This window comes from Macrotis lagotis, chromosome 8 (assembly GCF_037893015.1).
Source record: "Macrotis lagotis isolate mMagLag1 chromosome 8, bilby.v1.9.chrom.fasta, whole genome shotgun sequence".
Classification (NCBI taxonomy): Eukaryota; Metazoa; Chordata; class Mammalia; order Peramelemorphia; family Peramelidae; genus Macrotis; species Macrotis lagotis.
This window is the reverse complement of record NC_133665.1, coordinates 105,884,622-105,906,098: the sequence shown is the minus strand read 5'-3', so window position 1 is coordinate 105,906,098 and position 21,477 is coordinate 105,884,622. Positions and strand designations below refer to the sequence as shown.

General features: G+C 41.2%; 1 protein-coding gene across 1 annotated transcript in view; it reads right to left on the bottom strand.

Annotated features, from left to right (window-relative positions):
- The window catches only part of BSN (bassoon presynaptic cytomatrix protein), a 112,847-nt gene that overhangs the window by 37,919 nt on the left and 53,451 nt on the right, over window positions 1-21,477 (bottom strand). Inside the window, exon 2 of the mRNA XM_074197949.1 lies at window positions 12,657-13,781. Within this exon, the coding sequence (XP_074054050.1) occupies window positions 12,657-13,781 (1,125 nt within the window). The remainder of the gene's footprint in view (window positions 1-12,656; window positions 13,782-21,477) is intronic.

Here is a 21,477-nt window from a genome sequence, read left to right as displayed (position 1 = left end):
TAGGCAGCAATCAATCTCCAGGGCTTTTGTTAAGGGGCTTCCTACATTTTCTTTTGGCCATTCCATGCTCAATAATGCCTCGGAATCCTCAATCATCCTCAGTTTGCACTTAATGCCTCCCTGTCTCTGCCTTCATTATCCCCAGAGTTGGAGGGGACCAGTGCCCAGAGAGGTTTTTATCAGAAAAGATGGCAGCTTTAATGGAATGCACTGGAAGCCTCAGGGCTCTAGGAGGAATCAAATTCTCTGTTTTTCTTCTCTTTTCCTCTACCACACACAGAAGTCACTCTGCAGTGATTCTCTCAGAAACTCTTGCTTGGAATCAGTCATTGCCTCAATTATTCACTCACAGGCATAGATATTCTTCCTGGGGACAAGGTATGTCTGACTTCTCTTAGGCTAGACCCTCTGCGATGATGAAGAAAAAAAAAGAACTTCAAAAATGGAATCAGGGTTTCCAAGCACCACTAAGTAGCTTATGTAACCTTGGACACAAGCTATATCACCTTTTGGAGGATCCATACTTCATTTGTAAAATGGTGATGTTAAAACATACTTTATTTACCTCATAAGGCTGTGATGAGTAAAATGTTTTATTAGAGCTATATTCATAGAAGCTGTGATTAATATACCAGTATTCAGGGCTCTCCATGGACTCTGAGCTTCTTGGGAATGTCATTTGAACTTTTTAAGGTTTTAAAAAAAGAAGAAATCGGAAACCTAACTCTGCTAATCTCAAACCCACCACTTTTCCTGCAAAATCTTTATTTTGGAGAGAAAGCAAATTAAAAATTAAGCTTGCATGTATTATTATCTTTCAAAAATAAACAAGGTAGTGAATTTGGAAGCAACAACTCTTAATTATGAAATGACTCACTATATTTTTCAAAAAGAGGAGGTTTTGACAGGGGAAAGGAAATTCAATTTAACCATTCCTTCTGTACTAGAGACAGATTGTCAAGGAATCCAGGGGAAAAAAAAGACCATTTTTTGGGTAACAAATGTGGTCCAGAGAAGCCCAGAAGAATTTTAACTGATGGCCAAGAAGGTTGCTTCCTGGTATAGACCAAGGAACGGAGAGGGTCACTCTGCAAATTAGTATACCACAATCTGTTTTTCTTCTTCAGAGAGATTTACTCATTCATTACTTATTCAACTCAACAAAATTATTGTGTGCAAAGTACTGTGTTGCAGGGAGATTCAAGAGGGTGCCTCCATGGGGTTCAAAGTTTAGTAGAGGGTTAAAGACACATACATAGATGACTGATATACAATATTATATATGTGCATTAGAGAGATGCTCTTAAGCTCTTTTGAGTTTCATGATGGAAGGTCATTGTCAGATTTAGATGATGGGGGGATTTGGGGAAAGATCAATCAATCAATAAATATTTATTAAGTATTTTCTATGGGTCAGGCACAATGTTGGGGAAGATGAGGGAAGACTTAGTGAAGGACTTTGCATTTGAGTTGGGGTAAGTAAGAATTCAACAGGCCAAGATTAGCAAGGAGGACATGTTAGAGTTAAAGAATAAGCTGAGGAAAAGCATGAAAGTACAGAATGTGTGTGTGGAAATTAGATTGTAAAGTGTGTGGATGGCAGTTATGTGAAATGAGACTGAAAAGTGCAAATGATAAAAGGACTGATGACAGGTGAAGGACCATGAAATTGTAAGGTCCTTTAGGGAAAGAAATCTCTTTTGTCTCTTTTTGCATTTCCTGAGTTTAGCAAAGGTAAATGGCAGGCTCTTAATAAATGTTTCTTGATTGACTTTTTGATAGTTTGTTTGATTGAAGGAGCTTACATGATAGTCAGTAGGTAGTAATTGAAGATTTTCAAGGAGAATAATAATATGACCAGATCATATCTTGTACTTGAAAAAAGATTATGTAGTCTCACAATGGATGGGGCAGAGAGTGAAGATGAGAAAACTCATTAGAGGGTCCATTGCTACCTAGGAATGCCTACCTAGGACAGGAATGCCTGTCCTAGGAAACTGACAGTAGGAAGAGAGAGCAGGGGAGAATTTCAGAAATATAGCAGAGGCAGAATCAATATGATATGATATGATATGAGATTACGAGAAAAGGGGAAGAGAGTGATGAATTCCTGAGAAAAATCAAGAATTTGAACATTGGATATTGGGTAAATGGTGGCATCACATACAGAAATGTTACCATAATGAAATCAGAAGGAGCAGGTATAGGGAAAAGGTTAGAAACAGATAAGCTACTGTATTAGAAAAATAATTTCATGGAACATTTAGTCATTTTATACCAAGGTGATCATCATTAGTATTGGCAAAAGACCATCATTAAAGAAATTGCTTCTTATGGGCCAACATCTTTAGCAGTGGATGAGGAAGTTAAAGAAATAATATAAAATAGTGGATGACACCTTCCTAATTATATTAATGGGTGATATTGGTGACTTCAGTGCAAATAGAAGATAGGTGAGGTCAATGAAAAGAGCTGTTGGAAAATATGGCTCAGGAGTAAGAAATAAGAGTGGTCAGACTTCCAAACTATATTCATCACAAATAGTTTTTCTGAGAAAAGAATCTCAAGGTAAAAGTCATGTTAAATACCAAATAACATCACAAAAAAAATAAAACTGATTGTAGTTTAATGGACAGGAAATGACTCATTATTGAAGTAGAAAACATTCATGAATCAACCATCTTCAGTCAGACCACCAACTCAGTAGAGATCAAATTAAAATAAAACTATAAGAAAGAATTTTTAAAAAGATAAGACTATGATATGCAATTAAAATGACTCCAGCCTGAGGAAATTTTTAGAACTGACACTGAAAAAAATGAGAAATAGATGGAGGAAAAGACATCATCAATTATAACAATTTCATACAGAAGCTTAATTGATAAGACACTTTATCTCTAACAATGAGAATGAAAGAACCTGAAACTCACCTCAGTCAGCAAACATTCGAGCTACTTGTCAGTTGAAAAGATTTATGGACAAAAATCCCAATGGTTTAGAATATAAACTTGTTTGTAAGATTTTATAGAGAAAGATGGCAGAAGATTATGAGCAACAGCAACTGAAAATTTTGAGAAGCACCAGAGAGAGAAATAAGGTTAAAGAAAGCTTGGTAAGAGATGACCAAGTAATCATTTGAAGGTATTTAAGAATGAAAGTGGGAGGAAGACAACAAATGTTAGAAATGTGGAAAAGAGCTGCAAAGATTTTTTACAACGACCCCCTTTAGCTTCAAAGGACAGTGCAGTAGTCAAGTTTAGATTCTAAGATCAGAGTCCTAGATGCATTTCTAGAGAATGTGGAAATGACATTGGAAAAAAATAGATGGGACAAGCAGCTGGACCTGACCAAATATACATGGAAATAACATATTTTTGAGGACATTGAAGATTAGATTATCAAAGTATCTGAGGGAGGGGAAGATGACAAAAATAGGGAAAATTTTTTGGACTTCATTACAAATAAAAGGTGACTAAGAAAATATCAGTAACTATAACCTGTATGTCTGCCTTCCTATTTATACAGAATTTTTAATAAGTATATTTGATATACAAGGACCTTCTTGAATGAGGTATTATTAGAAAGAAGCGGGCAGACTTTCATACTCAATATTCCACAGGAGACTAAATCTTAACCATAATAAAATTGACCGAAAGGTATAAAGAACACACAATTCCACTGCAATTATCGTTTGCTGGCTATTTTTATAAAGGACTTTATATGGTAAAGCAAAATACTGCCTCAAAGGCAAGGTATTTCCCGAGCACATGTTGAAATCTTATAAAATTCTTTGAAAGATACAATCGAAATAACCTTGCTCTACAACATTATGATCATTGACATTAATAAAACTGAAGCTCTATGCTCACTAATAGAGAAGGAAAGAGCAAATATCTTTGCTAAGAAAACCCTAAATAGGCTCACAAAGAATTGGACATGACTGAAATGAATGAACAATAATGACATGCTTACAAGAAATGATAGTTGTCACTATCATGGAAGACAACCAGATCATTCAGAAAAGGAACTCTCTACAGATGGATATTCTCCAGATCCTTTTGTTTGATATTTCTCCTAATTGTATCAAGCCCCCAGACACTGTAAAGTTTCTGAGCCTCCTAAGCAAGCACTCCAAAGTGTTTGGTCTCACTGTCCACAAAAGGAAATACAAAAAGATGAAGAATGTCTATTGTTTAAAACATGATATAAAGTTGGATAAATCACCCATTGAGATTATCCATAAACTGCAGCTGGGTCCAGAACTGAATAGGAGTAGGAGAACAGATTGGAAGATCATTAGAAAACTGTCAAGTTTTTTCAATGATTCCAAATTTCTCAAAATAAGGCCCATTTTTTAATACCAAGATTCATCTGGTGATGTAATCTGACTGCAAACTATGGGATATTATAGTCCCTGAAGAACTAAGATGAAGATCCCCCAAAAGGCAATGACGAGATCAGGGGATATGAACAGGCTGTAACATATCTTAAATTAACTTTGCAGGGAAAAAATGGTTTAAAGGGTATTATCCAAGAAATGGGTATTCAAATTCTCTCCTGATCATAGGAAATTTTATAGGCTTTTCTTTTGGGGGTCCCAGGAAACTCCTAGGAGGGCTAGAAAGGTTAGAATTGTAAATGACTTATTCCAGGTTGTGGTAGAGAAGGGAGAAAAATCAAGAGAAGAACTAAATTAAGTAAGAGAATTTCTCCAAAGGAGGCAGGGTATATTTTCATGATGTCAAACTACTAGTCAATAGCAAGGAGTTTGTCCTTTAGATATGGATTGAACTAAATGGTTCCTGAGGTGTGCTCTAACCCTGAGATTTTGTAATTTTATGAAAAAGATGGGTTGGTCACTTAGTTGAAGGTAAGGAAAAGACAATCTCTGTGTTAAGAGATTTCAAGTAAGGCTTCTAGCTCACCAGCCCTTGACATATTTTATAGGAGGATAAGGACAAGAGGCACACAATGGGATAGAGAGTCAGTAAGTTGCTTTCTACATCAAGGTGAACTCCATGGAAGAGGTCACAAATACAATGGAGTAAGCTGTAATCCAAAGCAACTAGGAACCAGACACCCAGGTATGAGGAAAAGAGGCATCCATAGATTTGGGGGGCATATTCCTCTTCTCCTAACCAGGTTCCATGATTCTCACTCACTGCAAAGCAGAGTGATCCTAATCAAATGTGGCCAAAGCAGGAGGACAAAATGGAGTCTTCTGTCCTGTTAGGTCCTGTGGCTTAACAAAGAAGGCACAACTCAGACTTTGAGGTGACCTACAAGGTCTAGGTCTGAGAACCGGCAAGAAAGGGTCCAACAGTTTCAGGCCTGGACAGGCAAGAAAGAAAAATTCTTGGTGGAGGTTGATGGAAATGAGAAAGGAGCAGGGTATTCACTCCTTTTAATCTCAAATGAGGAAGCCTGGAAAAGTATTGGAACCAAGAGTTCCCTCATTGATGATTCTCCCCCTCATCCTTAACTCCAAACCATTCCAATCCTACAATTCTCAACAAACAGAGACTAGAACTGGGGCCATTTATATCACATATTTAATGATTTGTAACATGCCTGTTCTGTTCCTGAGGGTGGGGCTCAAACTTTTATTTCTTTTATTTCCTTCCCCCCTCTCTACTACCCAAAGAAATTAGATTGGGCCATCATTGAGACAGAGACTTATAGATAAAAGGAATGATGAAAAGAAAGACAAGAGGAGGGAGGAGAGGAGGAGAAAGATAGAGGCAGAGAGAGATATGGAAAGAGAAAGAGGGAGGTAAGAGAAAGGAAGGAAGCAAGTGAGATGGAGAGACAAAGGAAGAGGGAGGGAGGGAGGGAGGGAGGGAGGGAGAGAGAGAAGGGGATGAGATGAGGGGAAGGTGAGGGAAAGAGAGAGAGAGAAAAAGAGTGAGCTATTTAAAGTCAAACTCAAAACTTCATGCAGAACTGAAAAAATTAGTGCCTCCTTTCTAAGCCTGGGACAGGTGTCTTGGATACTTTCCAGAGAAATCAGGAACAACTAAGAAGATATAAAGTAGGTCATAAGGAAGGAAGTAACACTGTACAGAATACACATCGGTAGGTTTTACTTATGGGAGCTCCCAGGACTGGTTTAAGTATGGTTAAAGATTTCATTTAAAAAAAAAAGTTTGGAGCCTGAGTTGGGCATAGAATAACCAAAGACTCCATATTTCAGACTCTCCTCCCCTGCCCCCAATTCTTCTCCTTATTATCATGTTTATCACCATCCTAATGCTCATCACCATCACGTCTGTCCTCATCATTACCACTATTAGCCATCATCATTAACAGACATCTCTTCCCTCTCCCTTACCCAAAGCTTTCTAACCACATACAGCCACTGCTTTAGACCTAAAGTTGTCATCCCTGAAGACCCAGTTAATGTCTGTGTGATCAAATGTATCAATAATAGTGAATATTTTTCCACTGCTATCTATATTCTATAGGGTAAGGGTATGGATTGCAAAACTATGAAGAAGTAATTTATGTGAAGAAAGAAGATTCTGTGAAAAGTTCAACTGCAAATACTTCCCTTCCCAAACTATACTACACAATTTTCTTTCATTTGTTCTGTGAATACGCATGGTTGTACCATTGGATGTAAGCTTCTTGAGAGTAGGGGTTGTTTTATTCTCTGTCTTTGCATTTTTGGTTCTGGCAAATAGTAGGTACTTAATAACTGTTACCTGAATACTCACAATGTGCCGTCAGGTACTAGGAAGAATATAGGGAGAGCAACAGCCTGAGAGGCCTTAAGAAGGACAAAAGAATTTTAATTGGAAGGAATCTTAAAGGAGATTCAGTCCAGGGATTCTTTTATTTTTAAGAATAGAGATTAACATCAGCTCCATGAATCCCTTGGATAGACTTCAGAGAGTCTATGAACTTAGACAGGGAAAAACCCCCAAACCATATCTTTATTTTCTCTAATGTCTAAATTAACCCAAATCTCTAAATTCCCTCAAATTAGGGATGTAAGCAACCAAACATAATCCTGAGAAAAGAGTGTAGCAGCTTCATCAGATGGTCGATGGGATTCGTGACATAGAAATGATTAAGAAGCTTTGCCCTAGCCCAACTTTTTATTTTACAAATAAGGAAGTTAAGCTGGGGCATCACCTGGTTTGGTGGAGCCAGATCCAGAATGAGTCCTCCCCTATCCCTAACCCCAACCCCTACCTTCTAACCCCTTTTGCCTTCACTAAGGGCAGTGTCCCGTCATCTGGGAGGGTTTCATTTGTCTCATGGGTGACTGGAGGCAGGGGGTTAATGTTTTTGGAGGATTAGGGCCAGGTTGGTAGGCACTAGACAGACCTTGGGCCCAAACAACAAAACCAAAGTTATTTGAGGTACTTGGAGAACACAGGTACCTTTTCTCTCAAAATAAGACCCTAGGTTTGCATCTTGGCTGCATTTTGCTTAGGCTTTGCCAATAACTATAAACTGTAGTTTCCAAAGGGAGTATCGGACTACAAGGGGAAGAAGAATTTAGCCAACCTACTTCATCAGGAGAGGGATGGGACCCAGTGGGGCAGTGGGACATCTCTAGGGGGCGAAGAGAAGCCCCTTGAATAACACTAACCCCTGGTGGAGCAGGAGGGGGGCAGACAGCCAAGATACCAAGTGCCAGAGCCAAGCAGTTAATAAGAGACTGAAAATAACAACCCAGGACAGGAATAGTTTGCAAGTATTTGGAAAAAATCTCTGATTGGACTGAATCAGCAATTCCTCAGGCTTTGTCCGGGGGTCACCAGGGAGGAGCTGTCAGGAATATTTACTCACCTGGAGCAATCCAAGGCTTTCCAAACCCTGCCTGTTTCCAAGGGGCTGACTGGCCATCTGGCTAACGAGGGTGCAGATGAGATCTTGACCTAGACTGAACTGGGCCAGGTAAAGAGGGCTCATTCTGAGCAAATTAGATCTCCAGATTCTGACCTGATCACCAGCTCCTGGACCTCCAGTCACCTCAGCTGCTGGCTAACTCCAGCTCTGTCTCAAGTCCCGGTGTCACTGAGCTAGCTCATCACTGAGCCTGGGCCACCAGATTTCTTCCATCACCTACCTCCCTCCCTGAAACTCCCTGCCCCCCCCCCACCTGCATCTGGAAGCCAGGCCTTTGGCCAGATACATAAGGGTTCTAATGAAGATGAGGCTGAGATTTGGATATCTGCAATTTTGGAGACCCTGTTATTAAGTGAACTGGACTGACCTGAATGGGCCTCAGTTTCCTGTAAAATGAAAGAATGAGACTAGACTTCAGGGTCCAATTCAGTATTAAATAGTTACAATTGTTTAATTGGGGGGGGTCTGGGTGAATGGTTGAAAAGGCACACCTTCCTTCTGGTAGCAGTAGGGGCCAGGGGTGTAAAATGTTGCATATGTCAGTCATTGTATCTATTTAATTTAATTTTTTGTTAAAAGAGAGACTTCCAAAGACAGAAGGGGAGTACATCAGGAAGAGTGGTATAAAAACAAATGACAAAGTAAAGGAGAAAGGGAAAAATTATCTCATATCATTAGCATTCTATGATCCTATAATATTCTAAATTGTATGATTTTATGAAGTGAAGTAAATTGAGAAGCAACAGTGGAAAGTGGAAAGAGCCCTGAATCTGACTCTCCACCCTCACTTGTTTAGCTGTGTGTCCCTGGACAAGTTGCTGAACTACTCTGAGGCTCAATTTTTGCCTCTGTAAAATGAGAGGCTTGGATAGGATGGTCTTTAAAGCTCACTTCAAGTTCAAATACTATGGCTCAGTCAGTCAGCAAGTATTTATTAAGCATTCACAATGTGCAAGGCACTGTGCAAAGAGTTGAGAAAACAACTTGAAAACAAAAGAGAAATGAAGGCTATTATAATAAAGAGAGTAAAAATAATTGAATTTCTGATGATATATCATAATAATAGCTAATACATATAAACAAGCTTTTTGAACTTAATTATCTCATTGAATCATCACAACAGGTATTTTTATTATCCCCATTTTGAAGATGAAGAAACTGAGGCAAAGAGAGATTGAGTGACGTGCCCAGGATCACACAGCTAGTGTCAGAGGCCACATTGGAACGTGGGTCTTCTTGACTCTATGAAATTTGGGGTCAAAAGACCTGGGTTTTAATCCTGACCCTGCCAGTGATTAGCTATGTGACCTCAGGTATATACCTCACTCTGAGTTTCAGTTTCCCTGTATGTAAATTGGAGGGACTGGACTTGATTTTTAAGGGCCCTGCCAGCTCTAAATTTTATGCTGGTCCTTCCATGAACAGAATGTACAGTATAGCTGCTGAGAAGGAGGACTCTATCATGCCTTTGCTTCTCTAGCCCCACCATGAGCAATGCCAAGTGTTTTCCAGGAATGGGAAGCCAATAAGAAAGACCCTCTTGAGAACCTGCCCCCTCCCTATAAAACCCATCACCTTTGGTGTCTTATTGAACCATCCTGATGAGAAAATGATTGTGACCTAGGAATCCTACTGAGACTAGAAGTAGTGGAGAGCCTGGGGGTAGTCATCACTGATCCCCTTTCTCCCTGTTCCCCCAAGCTCCTGCTTGGGTAAGGGGGAGAGAGGTGGGATGATGTTATTTTAGGTCCTGAGCTTTTCCCTTGAGGAACTTGGTGTGTTATAATACAAGTCCTACTGTATTTTTCCCAACTGGTCCATCTGATTCTACTTGGAACTTCCTCTGGCAAAGGGCTGGAACAGTATGGGAAGTACTTTGCAAGCTCAATCATCACAGAAATGTTAACTAATACTAACCAGGCTGTGGCTGCTGAGGACCAGAGGGGCACTTTGAGAGTTCCACTCCATTCAAACACATAGCTGCAATTGGGAAGTCCCAAAATGGTACTAGGATCTCAAGTGGCTCTTGGGTCCACCCTTCCCCACTCATACTCTACCCTACCAGTCATCAAGATGCTTTATTATTGGAGGGAGGGGAGGAGAGATCATCTGCTTTAGATAAACATTAATTGGCCACAGGGAGAGTCTGACCTAGGGAAGAGAGTGAATTAAAGAGATACAGTTCACTGAGATGGACAGTGTGAACAAAGATCTCCCCCCCCTTTTTTTTTTAATATTTTTGCAAGGCAAATGGGGTTAAGTGGCTTGCCCAAGGCCACACAGCTAGGTAATTATTAAGTGTCTGAGACTGGATTTGAACCCAGGTACTCCTGACTCCAGGGCCGGTACTTTATCCACTGCGCCACCTAGCTGCCCCAGATCTCCCTTTTAAAAAACATATTTTTATCAAGTGTTCCAAAAAGATGTTCAATAACTAAGGAAGATATCCTCAAATGGAAAGCTTAGTAAAGACTAAGAATGTCGTGAAACTTGACCCAACCCCCCCCCAAAATTATAGTCCTTATTTCTATAGTTCAGGAAGTTTTATAAAGCACATTTGTCATAACTACTATGTGAAGCAGGCAGTAAAAGAATTATTAGCCCTATTTCAGAGAGGAAAAAATGGGGGGACCACATCAGAGACAGATGTAGTCCCAAGGTCCCAAAAACAATTATGTGTCAGAATTGAAGGTTTCCTGACTCCAAATCAAGGATTCTTTTCACATTTATGGGGCTTTACATCTGTTCACATAAGCACAGGATTTAGATGTGAAAGGCACAAAGAAGACCCTCTAGTCAGACCTCTCTGGGATGAAGAAGCTAAGGCTCAGAGAAGCTATGAACTGATCCATGCTGATGGGTCTGAATCTACTGATCTAAGTTTTAGTGTTTATTTCCAAAACAACCTGCAGGAAATGTTGGGTTTCAAGAAGTCAGCCTCCAACATCAGATCCGACCTTCCTGAGCTCCCCAGGCTCCCCTCCCCGCCACTAGCCTTCTCCCACCAGCCTCAATTCTCACTCTCCTCCTCTGAGCCCTTTTCTTGCTCTGCTTGGCTAGGGGACAGTGTCAGAAACTCAGGGCCTGCCATCCAAGACCCATTTGCCCCAACCTCTTAGTAAGAAGTCTAGGAATAGGCAGGCCCTCCTCCGCACCAGCAACTGTCTGGGCCCAAAGCACCTCCTGGGCTGGCCATCCAGATCCCCAGGGTCCAGGAGCTGTGAACATCAACAGTCATGGCTTTTCTTTGGCTGCTGGGCTAAGGTGAAGAACCTGCCAACGGCAGGGGGTGAGCCCAACATCAAGTTGATGCTGGCAACGTACTGTGCCTAAGCATGGCATTTACCTCCCTGAGCTAACATATGAAGGCTCCTTCTCTTTGATAATGAGATTTTCCAAAGGTTATACCTGTTTTCATTTCATACCTATATTCAGAAGAAAGGCAAGAGGGGAAAAATCTAGCTGAGTTAGGCCAAATTGGAGACCTAGACCTGAGAGAACTAAGGACACAGTCCCAAGATGAGCTCAGCCTGGCCCACCTTGTGCCTGGGTCCCTGACCTAGGAAGCAGCCTCTGGAGCAAGGGCTGAACTAGATGCTTATCCCTAGTAGCTGTGGAAAGAGATGCCATGTCTCAAAGCCTCACTAGAGACTTCCTTCTATGAAATAACAAATCCCCCTCTCCTTCCTGAGTCTGGGACCTGCTCCTTACCCCCTTCCCTTTCCCTCTTGTCATCTCCTAGACCAGATCCTGCCATGGGTACAGATAGGCAGACCAGAAGCCTAGCTGCAGGCCACTCACCCACCACTCTTGCCAGGGTAGAAGCAAGGGGAGGGGGTACCAAAGAGTCAGCCCAAACCCCTTAGGATGAAATGGCAGGCAGCAGGAAGACTTTTCCTTAAGGCCCTATATGCCCTTGAAGGTCATTTAAAAAGAGAATTTTTTCCATCCCAAGTGATCATTCCCTATCTAATGATTACTTTATAGGAGCAAGAGTTGGCAGTAATTAGAAATATCTAATTTAATCCATCATCCTTCATTTTGGTATACTTGCTACTACAGAAAACTCCATTGCTAGCCTGGAGCAAGATTTAAAGGAATATTATATACAGGAAGTGATTCAATTCAATTCAACTCCCACAAAAATTTATTCAGATCCTATTACATATAAGATATCCTAGGCACCTGACCTTTTAATTACTGCTTTGCTTAATCTCAGGCTGGAAAAATTCTGAATTTTTCAGAGATGTTTACTTCTCAGATATGTTTACTCAGTATTCTTGTTTTTGGTGGTACAGAAAGACCCAATATGGAAAAAAAACTGATGCCTTGGTTATCCCTCTCCATTTGAGCAGTCATCTCCGGCCACATTTAGGCTTGAAAAGGTTTTACCTTGAAACCTTGTTCTGATGGAGATTGAGTTTCATTTCTGATTATCCCTTGAGGATGTCACCTCTACAATCTGCCCTCTGCTCACTAGTTTTACAGGTTAGCAGTTCAGGCTCTTTGGTTCCTTCTTCCTCCTGTTTCTGTCATGAATAGTCTTTGCTAATCAACAAATAGATTGCTAATCAATAAATAGTCAGAAGTAGCCCATCAGCTGATTCAGATGTGGTTTGTAGGACAACCTCTGGAGGGGTGGGAAGCTGAACTGCAAGCCAAATTTCTAAATTTTCCTTCCCTTGAAGGGATCTAATAAGAAAATCCCAGGACCTGTCTATTCCTAATTTCCTATTGACTGGACCAAACCCTGAATAGATGCCAGTTCCCCTTAGGGCACTTGATGTCTTCCTTACCTCCACCAAGTGAGGAGTTGGGTTGAAGCCACACAGGTTGCACACTTGTAGTTTGCAGGTGGTACAGTTATTATAGTTGGGTGGCTCCCGGGAGCCCACATTGAGTTCGGCCTGGCACAGTGGGCAGGTGACCTTTTCCTTCGGCACTTCCTTTGGCTTGGGGACAGCCTTGGGAGCCGTCTGATGTTCTACCTTACTTTGCTTTGGACTAGGCGCCCCTGTTGACCGACTAAGAGCCCCAGGTCCTGACCCAGGCTCAGATTTAGGTCCAGAAGCAGGGCCAGCTTTAGGTCCAGTCCGAGGCCCAGTTCCAGATCCTGGCCCAGTTCTAGGGCCAGCCCCAGGTCCAGATCCAGCTACAGATCCTGGCCCAGGCCCAGGCCCAGGTCCAGATCCAACCCCAGGGGCTGCTCCAGGTACCCGTCCAGTCCCAGTTCCAGGTCCAGGTCCAGTCCCTGATGGCTTGGCCCCTGCTTCCTTACTGGCATCACTGAAGACAATCTTGGGAGGCCCTTTGCCAGGAGAGGGCTGACCTTGTGGACCAGTCTCTGGCTGGACAGACATAAGTGTACTGGCCTGGGTCAGCAGAGAAGCCCCAAAGCCAAAAAGCTTCCCAGTGAGTCCCTCTTGGGTTTGTTCTTGAGCCCCAGCCCCAGAAGTTGGAGTGACTCCCTTGGATGGAGAAGGATGGGTATGAGGGGAAACCCTCCCTGCTTCCTGAGGCACAGTGGGTCTGGCCTGACCTTGGCTCGGGGCTTCCCGTTGCCCTGGTACCACAGGAGTTCTGGTCACTTCAGCCTGCCGGACACCAGGCCCCTGCTGGAGCCCAGGCTGTGTTGTTCCGGGAATTTTCTCTGGCTCAAGTTTCCCTTTTGCTTGTGTTGGAGGCTGGGGCTGGGACTGGGGCTGGGGTTGGGGCTGAGGCTGAGGCTGGGGCTGAGGCTGAGGCTGGGGCTGAGGCTGGGGCTGGGGCTGGGGCTGGGGCTGGGGCTGTTTGGCTGGGGAGTGGGCAGGAGAAAGGGAAGGTGAGTACAGCTGTTGCTGGCTTTTGGAACGAGGTGCGGTGGTCATGTCCATCCCCAAAGCTCTCTGCATCTGGCAATTCAGACACAACCATTCTTTCACCTGGAAAAGAGAGAACATAGTGGTCACCCCTAAGAAATGATCTCCCCAGCCCCACCAGCTTGGCAAGTTGGTTCCAACCTGCTTGCTATAAATCATAAAGGGGTCAACAGGATGTAATGAGGTTACAGGACGTGTGTGCTCATTCCCATTCAATAATCCAAATTATGTAGTCTTCATATCTTGATGTGACTCCAATATCCACTGGAAAAATCACTCAAGTCTTCCTCCTGCCCACCTAATGTCAAAGGACCAGATTTTTGGAATCACAAAGGAATATTTTTTCACTTGCTTCCTATTTTGATGTCCCAATATGTGCTTGATGTGCTATGCAAGAAAAAACAAGGCAAGTTTTGGACCAGTTGCTATAACCTAAAGAACCCAGCCTCAAAGTGCAGAAAAGCTCATTCTCAGATGCTTGATCGGCAGGGGATTACATTTTTGGCTACAATGTCTTGTAGCTTAATAAGTTTGTTGAATAGATACATATGGAAAATTGTCCAATAAGAGTGAAAATCTATGTTTGTGAAGGAAGTTTTGTGGTGAGATGATCAGGGATGCTTTTGAAGTATTGAAGAAATGGATTATTTAACCTCACACCATTAGGATGAGCCAGTGGAAACCCATTCTCCCCCTCTGTGAGATCTTAGCCTTTGGCTAAGCTAATCCAGTAGGTCCCAGGTCTTCCACCTCCATTATCTGGAGGTGGAAGAGACCTTAGAAAGTGTAATTCAACTCTCTTGTTTTATTGATGAGAAGAATGAAAACCATAGAGGGGATGGAACTTAACCAAGGTCACCAATGTTCTATGAATGGGAGTCAGAATTGAAAGTCAGGTCCCTCACTCCAAACACAGGGTCCCTTCACTGTACTACACTAACTTCCTGGGGACATAACCACCCTTGGGCCCCATCAAAATTTCCTTCTGTGTGTGTGTGTGGGAGTGCCTCCTACCATTCATTCCTTCTACAGACAAAAAAGGAAGGAAGGCTTTTTTGGCTTCTTCTGCTCTTTTAAACTGCTAAAATTAAAACCAGTATCTACCTCCTGGAGCAGAGAGCTTATCAGCAGTAACCCACCTTCCTTTCCTTTTAACTGTCAATGGCTGCTTCCATCCCTGCCCCACACAGTTAAAGGAACACTTTCAATAAGGGCACGACACAATTGCCGTGGCAGAAAGAAGCAGAAGAGAAAAAATAGCTCGAAGAGACAAGATGGTCCGGGAAAGGGCTGATTAGCCGCCTTTCCCCAACTAGGGCATTTTCCAAATTTGCCGAAGTGGACTCTTTCCCACATCTATTTTTACCTCCCCATTCAATTGCACATCATCAGGTTCTCAAGCACAACCAAAATTTATTGCCTCATCCCTTCCTGTGTTGCTTGCCTTCGCCAGCAAGTATGTCAGTATACCTACCTCCTAAAATTCTTCTGTTCTCTCATCATCTTCCTCCCTTACTCTATCCTTAATGAGGCATTGGTTCCATTTAGACAATGCTTTTCTGTAGCCAAGGTAAAAGTAGCCCAGCAGCACTACCTGCTTCAGGAGGAGTACACTTCCCTCCTCTAACAATTCTCCAACCCTCGAAACATCCCTAAGAGGGTAGGGTGAGCACTGCTGTTGTTCATTACATCAGTCATGTCCAACTTTTCATGACCCCATTTGGGGTTTTCTTAGAAAAGATATTGGAGGGGCCGCTAGGTGGCGCAGTGGATAAAGCACCGGCCCTGGAGTCAGGAGTACTGGGTTCAAATCCAGTCTCAGACACTTAATAATTACCTAGCTGTGTGGCCTTGGGCAAGCCACTTAACCCCACTGCCTAGCAAAAAACCTAAAAAAACCAAACCAAAACAAAGAAAAGATATTGGAGTGGTTTACCATTTCTTTCTCCAGTTCATTTTACAGATGAGGAAACTGAGGTAAAGCAGGTTAAGTGATTTGTCCAGGATCATAAGTTAGTTAGAATCTCAAATTGAATTTAAACTCAGGTCTTCCTGATTCTATGCCCACCCATTGCTCTATTCAATGCACCATATGCAGGAAGGGTATGCTATGTGAAAAGGAAAGGTTCTGGTCCAACTGGAAGAGATCTTAGAGGTCTCTGAGTCCAATGCTCTCAATTGAGGGGCTATGAAAAAACTTGAGGGATGGCAGATATGATGTCATTCCTTTGTAATTAGTTGCCTGACTTTTTTTTTTTAAGTTTTTGCTAGGCAGTGGGGTTAAGTGGCTTGCCCAAGGCCACAAAGCTAGGTAATTATTAAGTGTCTGAGGCCGGATTTGAACCCAGGTACTCCTGACTCCAGGGCTGGTGCTCTATTCACTAGCTACCCCTGCCTAACTTCTTTAGCCTCAGTGTTCTCTATCTCTCTCTGTCTCTCTCTCTGTCTCCCTCTGTCTGTCGGTCTGTCTCTCTCTCTCTCTCTCTGGAACTATATTAGTGTGTAAGGGACTTGACTTTCCTGGGCTCTTCCCTATGTCTTCTCCAGAATTTTTCACCTGTCCAATTGTTCATCCATTCATTTAAAAGACACACACTATACTATAGTCACAAGGATTTCTGGTGACTGATCTCTTTTGGATTCTCTCCACCAAGCCAATCATTTGACTGGTCATCTGACTTAATTTTAGGCACAAAGACCCTTCCCATTCTCTCCATCAGGCCAGGTGCCACTCTACCTTCAGACCTTAGTATAACCTCATCACCTTCCTGGAGCCTTCCATGACCCCTTTTTTGAATCAGTGGGCCCCAAATCATACTCATGATGATCTCTACAGAGTTGTCACTGAGTTGACATGTGTGTCTGTCACCTCTGTCTACATTCTCATGGTAAATGATTCAGAGACAGAAAGGGGTACATCTGTAAATTGCCAAATGGGATTTGGCCTAAGGCAAAGGAAAACTTGATTCAGGGCCCCCAAAACAATGTAAACAATAAAACATTGCCAAGCTCAAAGCTAATTATGATACTAAATATATGCATAGAGATATTTTGAGACTTAATGACATTTTCCATCAAATTCATTGTTTTTTCCTTATTATTAAATAGCTCAACATTTAAAAAACAACTAATTTTTCTAAAACCCTGAAAAATCTCTTCTAAACCCTCAGAAAAATCCTTCCAACAATGTGCAACATAATTAGCTTTAGTTTCTATCCCAAGCAGATACAAATCTCCATACTCCCTTTTCTTCACAACATGGATCCCCAGGAGAAACACTATATTTATTCCCATCAGATGAGGGGCTGCTTAAGGATAGGGATCATGACTCTGTGAAGGAGAAAGGGAACCTTATCATCTCACTGAGAGCTGTGCAATATCTCATGATGACATGACCAAGAGCACACCAATAAGTTAGAAATGAATTTTACCAAAGACCCAAAGGTAGCTTTTCTATTCTCTAGTTGCTTTCCATCTTCTATCCTTATAACATCACATTTCATCCTGGGTTTTCTGAAGGTTCTCCAGGTGATCCGTGGACCCCTCTCAGATTATTGTAATAATTGTCTTCAGGAACTCTTCACCAAAGACCTCTTCAATGCCATATTTGTGGTGTGGCAGTGGACTCTCTGACACAATGCCAGTCAACTCCAAGAAGTCCTAAGTTAGAATGGTTTCATGATGGGCCATGTATCTCTTCTCCAAGATAACCACAACACACTTTTATTAAGAACCTGATAGATTCTAAGATCCATGAGGGCAGGAACTGCTTCATTTCTGACTTTGTACCCTCAGCATTTAACACAGTACTCTCTTCCCCACTTCTCTCTCTTCAGGGAGATGGTCTGGACTCTCAACTAATGAAAATCAAATAGAAATGGGGTCACTAAATTGTACATAAAGATCCCAGCAGGCCAGAGAGTGACTTACAATACTACATGTTAGCATTATCCATTATCCACAGTAGGTACTTTAATACATGTTGATAAATTGATTTATTTCCCTACTGTATACAGTTACTTGAGCTCGGTACTAGGGGAAACACAAAACTTAGATATGACATAGAGCCCTCATAGAGCTCATAGACTAAAAGGGAACAAAGCAAGAACAACTTTTCCTTGCATTACAGAAATGCATGTCAAATGTTACATGAGGTCCAATGGGCTAGATTCCCAACTGGAGGGGTAAGGGAAGACTTCACTGAAACTTAGTCTAGGTAAGTTTGGAGAGGCTCCTCACCAGAGGGTTGGTCACTATTTGAGATTGTATGTGTGTGTGTGTGTGTGTGTGTGTGTGTGTGTGTGTGTGTGTGTGTGTGTGTGTGTGTTAAAATATGAGCTCAGATACTTACTAGTTATATGACTCTAGGCAAGTCATTTAACCTATTTCAAGTTTCCTTATCTGTAAAATGAGTTGAAGAAAGAAATGGCAAACTACTCCAGGATCTTTGCTAAGAAAACCCCAAGTGGGGTCATGAAAAGTTGGATATGAGTGAACAATAAAGATATATAAAATATATATGAACTATAGATATATTTATATTTTAATGCATAACAGAATAACTCATTCTGATCCTATCCTAAGGTGGAGGAAGGTTTTTAATCTGTTTCATTGGAGGGAAGTAGTGATACTGATGAAATCAAAGATCCTTTAATTATGATGACATTCCTTTGTCCACTCCCTTATGGCTTTCACTCTGAAGTGACCATTTCAGGAGTCCATCAGATACTGGTGTCTCTCAGGAAAGAGTGTCATCTTGTTCTTCACTTTGGGATAAGGTTTCCTCAGTGACCATAAGAGCTTAAAAGGCTCTGACCAGCACCCCCTCTCCTCTGGAATGTGTTACAGACATCTTACCCAAAATAGAAACTCCCAAAGAAATGACAGAAATATACCTAAGTGACTCAGAGCCCAGATGGATCCAGTTATTTCCTGCCTCTCTCCAGACTAAGATAGAGAGTCTTAAACAACTCCCCCAGTTTGCCTTCCCACCCCCACCTACAGGCAACCAAAGAATACTTTTTGAGGGGGAGAGGGAGGAATGTTAGAAGTCAGTCCTTTTTCTTAGGACAGATAAGTATACTGTGTGTAGGTCTCAACTCAGTCCATATTTCTGATAAAGCAACCCCTTCCCTGTCCCAGGATGGATGCTATTTGAAAGCAGACAGCTTGTTGCAGAAGTATCTTCCTCTTTCCAGTTTTAATAGGAAAAGCATGAAGTCAGCCTGCTTCATTCATTCATTTCATTCATTCAATATTTATCAAGAACTACTATGCAATGTCATTTCCTCAGACAGGACCAAGGACTGGACATTTGCTCTGCTTCCCTTCCACCCAACAATGGTCATCAGATCAAGGAAAATAAAGTATGTCCTTCCCACTGCCCCCACTTCCCTGTCCTCAGGGAGATGGTTTGAACTCTCAACCAATGAAATTCAAATAGAAATGGGGACACTAAATTGTACATAAGGATCTCAGCAGGCCATACAGTGACTTATAAGACTATATATTAACATTATCCATGTTCTATTGCACTTTTATTTATGTTGTTAACCATTTCCTAATTACATTTTAATTTTGTTCTTTCTGTTGGCTTTATGGGAAGCAGTTTGATATCTCTGATCTAGATAATACTGAAGTGAACCTTGGTGCACATCTGAGCTGCCTTGGCTGGGTATAGAATATCTTAAATGTTTCTCTTTAATTGCCTAGACTAAAGACTCCACTGACCTTTTCTTGGTCATAAGACAAGTCCATAAATTGTTCTGCTGCTTCTCTCTCCTGATCCATTTCTTTATCTGAAACTTATGATCAAATCAATTTTAACAACCAACTTCCTTATTCATTATTTCTGTGGTCCTGAATTTGTAGGCTGATTAGGACAAAGTTCCTTTCCTTGACCACCTCTCCCTGATCCCTCATACTCACCCTGATATCTCTATCCCACACATCCCTACCTTTTTATTGTATCCTCTGAAATTCTTATTCTATTATTAAAAATCTGACTCTTCCATATTAGACCTGTTTCCTATTCTCAGAAATTAATTTACATATTTTTATTTATATAGAGATGTATTCATTTTGTTTTTTTTTCTCAATAGAATGTAATTTCCTTGGGGGCAGGGACTATTTGATTTTGTCTTAGCAGAATGTCTGGCACATTAAAGAAACTTAATAATTGTTGCATTAAAATGAATGCAATTATAATCACTTTAGTCACATTTCTTTCTTTCCATCCCTAAAATCATTATCTCAACTCAAAGTTAAAGCCTGGATATCATCTGTCCTATATGCATCCACAATCAAAATCAGGTCAAATGTACAAAATCATGGCATCTCAGAAATCATCTGGTCTACTCCCTACCTGAGTAAGAACCCCCCCCTTTATAAAAACATGTACACTAGAGAATCTGTGAATGTAAATTTTTTTCATAACTGTATTTCAATGCAGTTGATTCCCCTTGTAGTATTTATGCTTTTATGATATGCATTTAAAAATATTATTTTGAGAGGGAGACCATAGGCTTTATCAGATTTCCAAAGGGGTTCATAACACTACAGGACTGATGAACGGAACTTGAGCTTAGAGAGTGATTATTTATGTTGGTTCTCACAGTCTATCCCTATCATCTCTTAGCTCAGCTACTTTCTTCCTATAATTCTTCTTCTATGGATGTGAGTGTGACATAGGAAAAAAATACTACATTTGAGCCAGATGACATGGCTTTGAGTCTTGGCTCTGTCATTGACTAGCGGCATCACTCTGAGCAAGTCACCTCCTCTTTATGGGGCTCAATTTCCTCTTCTAAAAAACAAAGAGGTTGGTCTAGGGCAGAAGTTCTTAAACTTTTGGGGATCTGGCAATCTGGTAAAATCAAAGAACCCCTTCTCATAATAATGTTTTTAAATGCATACAATAAAACACATTAGATTTCAAAGAAAACTAAAGATTAGTGAAAAAACTTTTTTTCCTAGCCAAGTTCACGAGCCCTCTAAATCTTTCTATCTATCCATCTATCTCTCTATCTATCTCTATCTATCTATCGATCTGCATATATGCTAAGAATCTTTGAATGAGATGACCTCTATGATCTCTTATGTTCTGTTTCTGTGGTCTCCAATGCCCTCACCTCGAAGGGACTCTTGTGTTCTCCATCTAATTGCTCTCTTTTGCATTCCTTCTAATACCTATTGCATCTAGCCATTAGTTCCTCAAGGGGAATATGATTCCTATGCGAGAGAGAAAATTATCTCTCATTGAGTTACCTACTGGACTAGACAAAACATTCCTTTGGAACACGTTTATGGGTCTTTACAATCTTTTCACCTTCTATTGACCCTCCATATTTCAAGGAATGAATGGCAGGGGAAAAAAGACCTAGAGTTATCCTCCACTGTAGTCAATATATCCTCAGAATTGGAAGGTATCTCAGATATCACTTAATTCAACCTATGCCTGAAGGTGGAATCCCTTCTACTACATGTATATATAACCTTTGCTTGAAAACCTACCTCCAAGGGAGACCAGCCATGTGGGGGGAAGTGAGGGGTTAAGTGAGTCTAGCTTCCCTTTAGCACCTCAAAAGCAGCAAAAAATGCGAAATACAAGGAAACAACAACAAAAGCCTCATAAAAATGAATTATCTTGCAGAGCAGGTAAAAGACTGATTAAAGTAATAAGCAAAAAAAAGTTCTAACACAATGTATGATGGGGGAGAGTCAAAATGAAAAACTGAAAAGAGAATGCCAAAAGGAAAAA